This window comes from Penaeus vannamei, chromosome 5 (assembly GCF_042767895.1).
Source record: "Penaeus vannamei isolate JL-2024 chromosome 5, ASM4276789v1, whole genome shotgun sequence".
In the NCBI taxonomy this organism is placed as follows: domain Eukaryota; kingdom Metazoa; phylum Arthropoda; class Malacostraca; order Decapoda; family Penaeidae; genus Penaeus; species Penaeus vannamei.
In genome coordinates this window covers 28,631,201-28,643,700 of record NC_091553.1, presented here as the reverse complement: position 1 = coordinate 28,643,700, position 12,500 = coordinate 28,631,201, and the positions used below count along the sequence as shown (strand labels likewise).

At 48.7% G+C, this 12,500-nt stretch overlaps 1 protein-coding gene across 11 annotated transcripts in view; it reads right to left on the bottom strand.

Moving 5' to 3' along the window:
• Window positions 1-12,500, bottom strand: part of LOC113815219 (uncharacterized) — a 359,930-nt gene that overhangs the window by 220,500 nt on the left and 126,930 nt on the right. For all 11 annotated transcript variants that reach the window (XM_070122026.1, XM_070122023.1, XM_070122034.1 and 8 more), the window contains one exon: window positions 6,702-6,797. In XM_070122026.1, the coding sequence (XP_069978127.1) occupies window positions 6,702-6,797 (96 nt within the window). The remainder of the gene's footprint in view (window positions 1-6,701; window positions 6,798-12,500) is intronic.

Sequence of the window (12,500 nt, the reverse complement as noted above, 5' to 3'; positions counted from 1 at the left end):
CTGGTTGGTTAGCAGCATAACTCAAATAGTTATGACCATGTTTATGAAATTTCTACCTGAGGCGTGTCAGCCCAACTCCGATGCCGAATCATGATTCGTATCTAGGATTTTTTAAGTTATTGCTTCAGTTACCCCTATTACCTTGGCAGCATGGGTAACTATCATTATTATCATTACCTTTATTACCTCCACCAAGGATGTTTGTTTACGGACGTCACCAGTGTGCATGAGAAAGATTTGATTTTAATGTAATTCTAAAATTATGAATTTATTTATTGCGCTGGCGGAGGTTTATGCTCTCTGTGTGCTTCTAGTTACTGTATATATATTTTTTTCGTCTTATCTTTCCCAACGCCTTCGTTTTTAATTTTCTTTTTTTTCTCCCGTCCCCTCTTCCTCCATCGCCAGTCATCCAAGTCCATCCTCATTTTTATCGTTATCAATTTAACCTCAAAGTTATCATAATCACGATCCTACTATCGTCACCATCATGATCATCATCATCGCCATCATCAAAACAACTACCATACTCCCCATCATCATCATCATCATCATCACCCTCATATCATCATTATTATCATCTCCACCATCCTTCCCCTCCTCCTCCTCATCCCCATCAATCACCATCCCCATCTTCATCATACAACCATCACCATCACTCATCACTTTAATCACCATTTCATCTCTCGCAGACTCTTGCCCAAGACTTTTAAGAACAGGAAGACAAAATCTGCCCACCTTCTGTATTCTGTCATCCATCAACCCCAAGGCCACTACACACACCCAGCTGTGTCCTGTAGCGAAGCCTCTGTAGGATTCTTCTAATTATGAATGGTAATCATTTAAGCAAAATAGACTTCTATCGCGTTTAAGAATTTTGTGCATAATGTGTGGATATTTACGTTAGAATATACAAGTTATAATATCAAAAGCACACACACAAACGTTCAAAAACACACATACAGACTGACTCTCTGTATCGAGTAAAATGGAGGCAAACATGTCGATGAGTACGTTTGATGATGCACTCAAATATCCCATAACAAGTCAAAAATAACACTCTCTTAAAGTGGGAAGTGAAAACCTAGCGTCATATCATCCCCTTGATGGAAGACGCGTTCTTAAGACGGATAATATTCGCCCAAAAATGGAGAATTTGTTGCTCTCACAGAAGGAAAGAAAGAAAGGCAGAATAAAACAGCAACGCCCGCTTAATGGTCTCGTCTTTCCTTTCTCTTCTCCATCTCTTTCTTTCGCTTTTTGACTCCTCTCTCTCACGCCTTTTCTTCCCCTTCCTAATCCTAGATGGTGAATAGAGAGAGGGAGAGAGAGGGGAGGAGGGGTAGAGGGAGGGAGAGATTAAGGGAGAGAGAGAGAGAGAGAGAGAGAGAGAGAGAGAGAGAGAGAGAGAGAGAGAGAGATTGTGAACAGAGAGAGAGAGAGAGAGAGAGATTGTGAACAGAGAGAGAGAGAGAGAGAGATTGTGAACAGAGAGAGAGAGAGAGAGAGAGAGAGAGAGAGAGAGAGAGAGAGAGAGAGAGAGAGAGAGAGAGAGAGAGAGAGAGAGAGAGAGAGAGAGAGAGAGAGAGAGAGAGAGAGAGAGAGAGAGAGAGAGAGAGAGAGAGAGAGAGAGAGAGAGAGAGAGAGAGAGAGAGAGAGAGAGAGAGAGAGAGAGAGAGAGAGAGAGAGAGAGAGAGAGAGAGAGAGAGAGAGAGAGAGAGAGAGAGAGAGAGAGAGAGAGAGAGAGAGAGAGAGAGAGAGAGAGAGAGAGAGAGAGAGAGAGAGAGAGAGAGAGAGAGAGAGAGAGAGAGAGAGAGAGAGAGAGAGAGAGAGAGAGAGAGAGAGAGAGAGAGAGAGAGAGAGAGAGAGAGAGAGAGAGAGAGAGAGAGAGAGAGAGAGAGAGAGAGAGAGAGAGATGGTGAATATATATATATATATATATATATATATATATATATATATATATATATATATATATATATATATATATAGAGAGAGAGAGAGAGAGAGAGAGAGAGAGAGAGAGAGAGAGAGAGAGAGAGAGAGAGAGAGAGAGAGAGAGAGAGAGAGAGAGAGAGAGAGAGAGAGAGAGAGAAGAAGAAGAAGAAGAAGAAGAAGAAGAAGAAGAAGAAGAAGAAGAAGAAGAAGAAGAAGAAGAAGAAGAAGAAGAAAAAGAAAAAGAAGACGAAGAAGAAGGAAGGAAGGAAAAGGAAAGGGGGAGTAGGCCAAGGGAGAGGGCAGCTGGAAGAAGAAGACTAATGGGGAAGGGAGGCTGGGGAGAAACAGGGGGAGGGAGAGGAAGATAAGGAAGGGTACGAGATGGTAAGAGAGGACAAAATGCGAAGGATGAGGGTAGGGAGAAAAGGGAGGAAAACGGAACAGGGGGAGAGCGGAATATTTAAGGAGGAAAAACTGGTGTAAGGAGAGGAAAAGAATATGAAGGAAGGGAACCAGGGAAAGAGAGAGAAGACAGGGAGGTAAGGGGGAGGTAAGGAAGGACTGAGAAGGCAGGGGGAGGGAGGGAAAGAGAAGGTAGGGAGATAGGGAAGGAGTGAGAATGCAGGGGGTGGGGGGAGGAAGGCAGAGAGAAGGCATGGAGGGAGGGAGGGAAAGGTAGGGAAAGAGAGATATGGTAAGGAGGGAGGGTGAGGTAGGGAGAGAGATGTGGTAAGAAGGGAGGGAGAGAGAAGGCATCGAAGGGCGGAGGGGGCGGTAGGGAAGGAGAGAGAAGGTGAGGAGGGTGGGGGAGAGAAGGCAGGGGAAGGGAACAAGGCGTCAGATATCTCCTTACCGTCTCACGCCCCATAGGACTCCCATAGGACTCCTCACTCCTGTGTGCGCCCCATTCCGCGAACATCCTAACTAAAAGTGCATACAATGATTCCCATTTTGTCCACGCAAATACTCCGTTAAATCACGAAAACTCCAAAAGACTTCGCTAAAAAAAGAACGAAAAACATACTGGTAGACTACCTTGATCCCACACAAAGTGAATACATTAGCATGCATTTTAACCTTGTCTTGTAAGAGTAATTTGCATTACTCATTCGGTGCTCAAATTTACTTCCCTCATAAATCCACCTTTTTACTCATGGCTTCGAGAAATGAGTCATTCTTTTCTCCTTTCCGATATGAAGCTCGAAATAAATTATGAATCATAACCTCCAAACTAAACAAAGTTATTCCCATATTCCTTACGAGCTTCCAGAAAAAATACATATTGTATTTTCCTCAGTGTTTGTGCCTCCTTATGCGAAAACAGATGAACCCAAAACATGCTAATATATTTACCGTTGGTTTGTTAATGAGGATCTCTTGTGTCTGTTTGTCTGTGTTTGTTCTTGTTCTCGCAATGGTGTTATTAAGAGCAGCGTCAGACCTAAAAATAAACCTTGTGTATCTCGTCTTCGCACTCACATATGTACACGTGTGGAAGGAGGATTCGGGGCGTGGTATGGTGTGCATATGTAGGTTTGCGTGTGTGCTTTAATAGATACATACATACATGCACATGCATGCAAACACACACGTACGCAAACACACACACACACACACACGTTCACTCACCCACACACTCACTCACCCACAGCACACACGCACATTCACTCACCCACACGCTCACTCACCCAAAACACACACGCACATTTCCAGAAGGCCATCTCCATCCCCCTTTCCCTCCTCGCAAGCGGGATCCAAGCCCTTGCCTATCCCGGCGCTCGATCCCTTAATGGCGGTGGCGAAGCGCACACCCAGGAACGTGTGAAAGAAAATAAGTGCTTGTTTTTGCCCTTATGAGGGAGGGAGGAGGGAGGCGTGGATGATAGAAGGGAGAGGAGAGGTGGAGGGAGGAAGGGGAGAAGGAAGGGGAGAGGTGGAGGGAAGGAGGGAGAGGAGAGGTGGAGGGAGGAAGGGAAGAAGGAAGGGGAGAGGTGGAGGGAAGGAGGGAGAGGAGAGGTGGAGGGAGGAAGGGAAGAAGGAAGGGGAGAGGTGGAGGGAAGGAGGGAGAGGAGAGGTGGAAGGAAGATGGAAGGAAGGAAGGGAAGAAGGAAAGGGAGAGATGGAGGGAAGAAGGGAGGGGAGAGATGGAGGGAGGAAGAGAGGGGAGAGGTGGAGTGGTGGAGGGAAAGGTGGGGGAGGAAGTGGAAGGAAGAGAAAGAAAAGGAAAGGGATAGGAAGAAGAGAAGGAGGAGTGAGAGAGAGAGAGGGATAAAGACAGAGTAAAAGGAAGAATGAGAGAAGAAATGAAAGAGAGAGAGGGGGGGGGGGAGGAAGTAGAGGAAATAGCACGAGCACCTCATCAACAAATAGAAAAAGAACACACAAAACAGTCCATCATTCCAAAGTCCCATTTCCCCCGAACGAAAACTCGAGCGGAAAGACCACGAGCCACCTGGCCCTCCCCCGCCCTCGCCCAGGCACAAGAACGCCAAACGCAAGCACCATTCACTCCCAGGCACACGGCAGGCGCCCGTCAGACACGCGACTGGACGGACGAACAGCCCGCCCCGACGGAAGAACAGTCATAACGAGAACATGTGGGTCGAAGAACTTACTGCTTACTCCTCAACTTTGTGTAAGACGGTTGGACATGCTCCGCCCATCGCGCCCAATCCCGCCCATCCCGCCCGGACGCCACAGCAGCATCACACGCCCACGGCAGTTCTTTTATCGCGCGACTGTTATGGCAGAACACGAATACGGTTAAAAGAGTAAAACTACGCATAAAACACGATGGTGTAGCCCCAGACATAAACATCCGAGTTAAAAGATCGTGGGAAAACACTTAGGATGAAGTACCGGGGATAAAACACCTCTGAGAGGCCATCGAGGATAAAATACCCCGATGAAAAGTAAAATTTAAATTTCATCTTTCGTTAAGGTGTTAAAAAAACACGATGGGTAAAACATAAATCCATTAGGATAAAACAGCACGAACAAAACATCATGGATATGACACCACAGACAAAATACCGTATGCGACACACCATGCTTACCCTCCCCCACCTCCAAAGAAACACCAGGTTAAAACACCAACATAAAAAACCGTGCATAAAACAAATACGAAAACACCGAACCTATACCACCACGGAACAAAACCCCGACTACAAAACCACCCTGGATAAAGAGGATAAGACAAAACCACCGAGAGAGAACGCCCCAGCGTCTCAACCCCGCGCCTCCCGAGTGCTCCATTCCCGCCCGTGTTGACTGCTAACACGGATAACAATAAAATGTGGTTAAACATTTGCAAACAAATATTTGCGCTTGCACTGTTCTCCTCTGTGTCGCTGAGTCAATATCACCGAGTTGCGTTAGAGAAATAAACAAAGTGCAGAGAAGAAAAACAAAATGAAAAAGTAATTATATGAAAGAAGGAATATGGAGGGAAAGGGAAGCTACAGAATAGAAAAAAAATGTATACTATTAGAAATATAAATAAATTATAAAAATACGACGATTATAAGATTCATAAGCAAGAAGAGAATCGAAAGGCTAGAATCTCTAAGTAAACAAAAAAAAAAAAAAAAAAAAACTCATAAGTAGAAAAAAACATCCTAAAATTTACAAATCAAATCCAAAAGTAAAAACGAAAGCAAAGTCTGTTCTTTTCTTATTCAATGAAATGGTGTAATAACTAGCATCAACACTGCAGTAAAAGGAGTCTTAAAACCTTGTATTTGCCCTGTCTGGTACCCGAGCCACCGCCGTCAGCACGAACCGAAACACCTCAACAGTTTGCCAAATCAATTCACTCATTCGTGGAACCGAGAGAAAAAATGATAAGAAGGAAAAAGAAAATGCGTGAACTCACTCGTTGCCCTTCACGACATGTTAACAAGATCGGTTACAGTGCAAAAGTTCTCTCTTAGGAACCGCAACATAGAAAATGGAAAGATTTTCCCTTCGCACACATCGCTAAACCAATACGAGAATATATATGTGTGTGTGTGTGTGTGTGTGTGTGTGTGTGTGTGTGTGTGTGTGTGTGTGTGTGTGTGTGTGTGTGTGTGTGTGTGTGTGTGTGTGTGTGTGTGTGTGTGTGTGTGTGTGTGTGTGTGTGTGTGTGTGTGTGTGTGTGTAATATATATATGTATTTAAAAAAGACCTAAGTGTGCGCGGAAAGTTACCCGAGAACTACATCTGAGCGGACAGAATATGACCAAATAATTTTGCGCTAGGAACGCGTTCCTCACGCAGACCAAATTCTAGTCTGGCACACACACGCGCACACACACACACACACACACACACACACACACACACACACACACACACACACACACACACACACACACACTCTCTCTCTCTCTCTCTCTCTCTCTCTCTCTCTCTCTCTCTCTCTCTCTCTCTCTCTCTCTCTCTCTCTCTCTCTCTCTCTCTCTCTCTCTAAAAGAGTAGAATATCAAGGTGATAGGAAAATCAGTGGAGGCGGCTTATCTAGTACGGCGACCCCACATAGAAATGGGAGAAAGCTGAGACACTTGAAGCCCTTTCCCTACACTCATTACAGACCACTAATCGTAACAAACTGCATACTCGTTATGGAATGAACATTTTCCACTCTTTACAGAAATATATCCCCTCCCTCACCAACCCCCCCCCTTACAAGAATGTATTCCCTCCCTCACTACAAACCGCGCTTTCCCCTCGTTACAGACGGCAATTCGCTCTCGCTGGAGATCGAATTTCGCTGTCCTTACCTGAGGGTGGAGGCCGGGGGGGAGTGGATGGCCTCAGCGTGAACGGCCGACTTCTGGGTGACTGGGTGGACTAGGGTGGTTTCCTGCCGGTTGTGGCTGCGGAGAGAAAAAAACACGAACATTAGTCTTACAGAAGAAAAGATGCCTTACAGTAACTTGAAATAAATGAAAATAAGATATGAAAGACGGAATATGTAATTATATAATGATATGATAACTAAGAGGGAATATGAAATGATATAGTGTTTATTTTAAAAGACGTGAAGAAAAAGAGATAGCAATGAGAAATAGTAGTGCAAAAACTTAATTTTGAGGAGATGAAGAAGTAAGAAATTTGCTCTTCAAGAATGATTCACGTTGGACACGCTTGCGCGCAGGACCTATATGCGCTCACTCGCCTCCAAACACACGTCCGTTTACGTGTTTGCCAGTTTCATTTGCATACTATCAGACAGCTTAATGATTGCGTAGATCAAACGCGATTTAAATAACCCTCTGCTTCGCCCTGGGTCCTTCAGCAAAGAGCCTTCGACGCGGCGCCCTTAACACCGCTCTCTGGGTTGCGAGGACAGGCTTCTGGCGCGAAGTTTATGTCGCTCTAATGGGATTGGCGAGGGCGGTGTCCCCTATCCACACTCGAGAGGGAAATAGTATACAAAAAAGGATTTTTCCCATTTAGGGGAAAAAAAAGAGAAACGCGAAAGGGTTTTTGCCTTATTTTAGAAAACCGACCAGATATTACTTTCACTTGTGCATCGCTGAGATTCTCACAGCGGGAAGGTCAGTCTCGAGATATTCGCAGCTTTTTATTTCTTTCGCCAAGTGGCCTCTAGACCTCTCAGGGTCACGGGTAAGGCGCAAGGAACGGCTAACTCCCTCCCTTTTTCATAACCACATCCCTGGACTCCCTGCTACTGCGCCTCCTCTTCCGGACTTTGCAATCGCTAATCGAAATGTTAGGCTTTTCCTTCCGTTTGCCTTCGATAACAAACATTTATTTATCTTTCACCCTGCCATTAATGGTCCTTCTCTTCCTCCTCATTTTAATAATTACAAACACTGGATGATAAAAAAATGGACTCTCCCTCCCCCTACCCTGCTTTTAGACCCCCTCCCCCCAACACCAGTCCCCCCCCCCTGTACCTTGCTTTTAATAAACAAAACGATGGACAAGACACGGCACTCCGGGAGATACGGTTTCTAAACAATGTAACGACAACGGAAGCTCAGCCGGAGGACGCGGGGAGGACTCTTAGGGGGAGGGTATGTGTGCTCTTGGGCGGGGGGGGGGGGGGGACTCTGGGTTCGGGTCATGATATCTGACTACATGATTTTACAGATTTGCGAGGCCCTTCGTCACGGCGACGATGCAAAAACATCCTGGTGTATCCTATAGTTTACGTTCCACAGGGGCAGCGGCGGGAACGGGACGAGAGAGAGAGAGAGAGAGAGAGAGAGAGAGAGAGAGAGAGAGAGAGAGAGAGAGAGAGGGGGGGGGGGAGGGAGGGAGGGAGGGAGAGAGAGAGAGAATCAAAGACACAGACAGGCAAACAGAGACATACAGCAGCAGTAGAGAGGGAGGGAGCGTATACATCGCATTGTCACAAGGAGCAAACGACGCCTCCATTTCCCCAGCACCTCCCACACAGAGACAGGCCGTCCGTGAATGTCCTCGTACTTGGCAGAGGATACACAATGTTTCCCTCGACCATGTATGTAACAGTGTATTCAAAGGTGTTACACTACGATGAGTTACATAGTATGTTGCTCCTTTCATAGCGAAAAAAGGGAAACGATAATGACAAACTTTTTTGCATACTACCCTCAGCTCACTTTAACACTCATTCTGTTCCTATTTCTTTCCCTCTACTGCTTACATTATTCTCCTTATCTCTTCCTCTCTATTCTTCCTCATCCATTATCTCTCCTCCTCCCTCACTTCCTACCCCCTTCCTTCCTCCTTCCATTCCCTTCTCTCCTTTATTCTTTCCTTCTCTCCCCCTCCTCTCTCTCTCTCTCTCTCTTTCTTCCTCCCTCTCTTTCCCTTCCCCTCCTCCCTCTCCCTCCTTCCCTTCCCTTCCTCCCTCCTCCCTCGCTTTCTCTCCGTCCTCTTTCCTTCCATCATTATCATCATTACGTTCCAATCTCACCTTTCAGGAAACGCCAAACAGACAAAGGTCGTGGATTGCGCCGTGCAACATGGAGCAACATTTTTTCTTCTTTTTTTAGAATCATCTACATAATAATCTTTACCTTCCCACGCTTGTTTCTCCCCCAAACCCCTTTCATTTTCTTCTCTCTCTCTCTCTCTCTCTCTCTCTCTCTCTCTCTCTCTCTCTCTCTCTCTCTCTCTCTCTCTCTCTCTCTCTCTCTCTCTCGTAACCGGAACACTAATACAGTCATCACTAATCTGCTGCTTGGCTTAATAACTTAATTATCCTAGAGATACTTCCTCTTATCAAATCCAGATTCCCAAGGCAGTAACCGGAATAATGATGTAAAAAAAAAAGAGAGAAAAAAATGGCGGTTCTAAAAGGGATGTCTGGGGGGGGGGGTGTAGGTGGATCTGAAATTTCCCTAAGGAGCGGTAGGAGTAGGAAGACCCCACCCCCTCCTCCCCCAAGCCCCGACCCCTGTAAGTTGCTGAATCCTCTCCTTAACTCCTGTAATTGAAATTTGAGGTCCCCCTTTCACCCTAGCCCCTTCCCCCTTAAAACAAGACTTTGGTAAATATAAAGAAAAAAGAAATTTCTTTTTCTCTCATTTTTTCTTCCTTTCCCTTTTCTCTTTCCGATTCGTACAATAACGCATAACACTGGCCTAGCGCAACCACACAACCACTTACAACAACACCCACAAATAACAACCCAAAATGGAAGAACACCCCAAAATTAATAACCCAAAACACCTGATAATATAACGAAAGCCACCCAAAAATAACCAAAAGCGCGCGAAACGACCACCAAAAGCGAAAGCCCAGGTAAAAACAACCTACACCGAAAATACAACCAAACCCCCCAAAAATAACAACCAAAAGTGTGCGAAATGGCCACCAGAGGCGAAATCCCCGCCAGCCTGCAACAGGGACGAAATTCAGTCACCTCGGCGCCATGGCCTCCTCACCTTCTCACCTCCTCCTTTTTGTATGCTTCTGCCAATTCTCCTTCTCCTTTTCATTTTTTCTTTTGTTTTTTCTCCCTCTATCCCCCCCCCCTCTCTCTCTCTCTCTCTCCCCACCTCCCTCCCGCTCTTCCTCTCCCACCGCCTCCCCTCCCGCTCTTCCTCTCCCACCCCTTCCCCCTCCCGCTCTTCCTCCCCCATCCCTTCCCCCTCCTGCTCTTCCTCCCCCACTCCCACCTCCTCCTCCTCATTCTATGCACCCGAGACGCCAGAGGTCCCAGTTACGACACCGCTGAGGCAACCCAACGTCCGCCTTTTGTTACGTAATGTCATTTCTCTGTCTGTCTGTCTGTGTCTGCCTGTCTGTCTGTCTTTCTCTCACCTCCGCCTATATCATCACAGTCTACGCGCTCCTTGAAAACCTCTTCTAAGAAACGTGGTTCTGCAATCGTCTCCGTCGCCCTCGCCGTCCGTGGCATGATAGAGAAAATGAGAGCATGAGGGAGGAAGAGGGAGCAAGCGAGAACAAGAGAGAGCAACCAGTGGTTCGGCGCGCCTGGTTCTCTCCGCCTGATTGGTTCACCTGACGTGACGAAGAGGTGCCGCCCCCGTGTCCCGAACCGAACGTTTGCGTCTTCGTCTTCCGTCTGTCTGTCTGTCACGCCTTTTGGAAACGCGGTAGCATTCGGACGAATGGAAATATTGATAGCGCTGAGCAATGGCAAAGCGTGGTTTTGTTTTGTATGAGTTAATATGCTGGGAAACATCTGCGGATATTGCGAGGCTGATGCGAATCACAAGCTGTGAGAAGAGGCGGGATGATTTGCATGCAGGAATACTCGAGGTCGTTCAGCCCGAGGCGACGTCCCGACTGTCACGCCGTTGCCGGAACGCCGCCCGGAGGCTGAGCGAAGGCGAGGTGAAGGCAGGGCATGGCGCCCCCAACTACTGAATTGCTATGATTGCACCGCTATTAACCTAAAGCCCAAGGATGTACATCGCACATAAAATATAGCAACAATATATGAAACCCGAAGAGGGGATGTTCCCATCATTGCTCATCCCACTTTTAACCCAAGCTGCATTGTTATTGCCAAGCTTCGCAAGGGTCACCTGTCTGGGTCAAGGATGGCAGCGAGCAGCGAGCTCTGGTGGACGCCCTCGCCCGCCAGGTGGACGAGCGTGCCGGCGACGGGCGACGAGATGGACAGCAGACTGCGGGTGCCCATGCGGATGTTCTGGCGGCGGCTCTCGTCCCCCGCGATCGAGAACCTGCGCCGGTCGAGGCCGCGGTCCATCGACGAACTCCTGGGCGACCAGCTGAAGCGCTTCCTCTCGGAGGTGGCCCACGAGAGCCGCTTCTTGCACTTAGGCGCATCGCCCGAGGGCTCGCTGCGCGGGTACAGGGTACTCGCCTCCGCCGCGGACAAGCGCGAGCGGCGCCCTTCGGCGTCCCGCTTGTTGTTGAGAGGGGCGTCCGGCCGCGATTCCCTGCTCGCCGGCTTGTGCCCTTTGTCGCCGGGCGCCCACGACAGCCGCTTCCTCTTGCTTTGCTGCGCCTTCGCGTCGGCCTTTTCCTCGCAGGGCTCGACGTAGGAGAGGCGAACGCGAGGCCTCGTTAGCTCGGGGGACACGGCGGCGCCGCCGTCGGAGAAGGAGACTTTCCTGGCGCGCGCGGCGGACGGCTCGGCCTCGCGCGCCTTCGTGGCGACCTCCTTGCCGTCACTCTCGTCGGATTCGCTCTTCAGCGGATCTCGCGAAATCTCCAACGCTTTTATCTTCTGGGTATTTTCAATGTTGTTCCTGACCTCAACGTCTTCTTTGTGAACCAAGTCCTTCCTCCTCTCGTGGGCCTTCATCCGCTCCGCCTTCTCGATGTTGTTCACCTTCAGCGAGCTGATCGTCATCGCCTGCGTCCCCATGACGACGGACGCGCTCCGGCAGCGGCCGTAGCTAGCGTCCTCCTCCAGCAAGGGCGGCAGCGAGAACCCCTGCCCGACGCACACCGTCCGGCGACTTCTCGGCCGCGACAGGTGGCTCTGGCTCTCCTGGATCGCTGCGTCGTGCCCTTGGCCCAGCTCGCCGGGGAGCCGTTGCCCGGACACGCCGCCAGGGAGCGTCCGAAGGGAGGCCGATGAGCCCTCGAGGCTCGGGACGCCCATGTTCGACGCATAGTAGCTTGCGCAGCGGTTCTTCTCCTTCCCCAGGTTCACGATGGAGGCGTACACCGGCAGCCTCGGGGCCGTGTAGCCGAGCATAGGCGTCTCCAGCGACCATGGGTAAGACACGCGACTCCTGGGGCCGTACGAAGGCAGAATGTAGTCACTCACACTCCTCCTGAGACCAGCAGGCACGAGCAGAGGCCCTGGCGGAGGAGCGGCGCCCTCCAGAGGGCCGCTCGTCACGTTCGGTACGAATGACATTCCAGCGTGACACTCCCCTTCGGCAGTACGTGACTAGCGCTCCACTGCGGCTCATCAACGCGGAGTCACGAATTTGATCAGTAGGGGAATTTCACTTTCGTGGCTGGCACTAACCGGTCAACAGAAACCGAAAGTGGCTTTTGTCAAAACAGTGTCCTTGCGCATCCAGGCTTTGCTTATACATTTGATGAATACGTAGCCACTGCTGTATACATACTCTCCTTGGGATACCACTTGCAAGCACCTGTAAAAACCT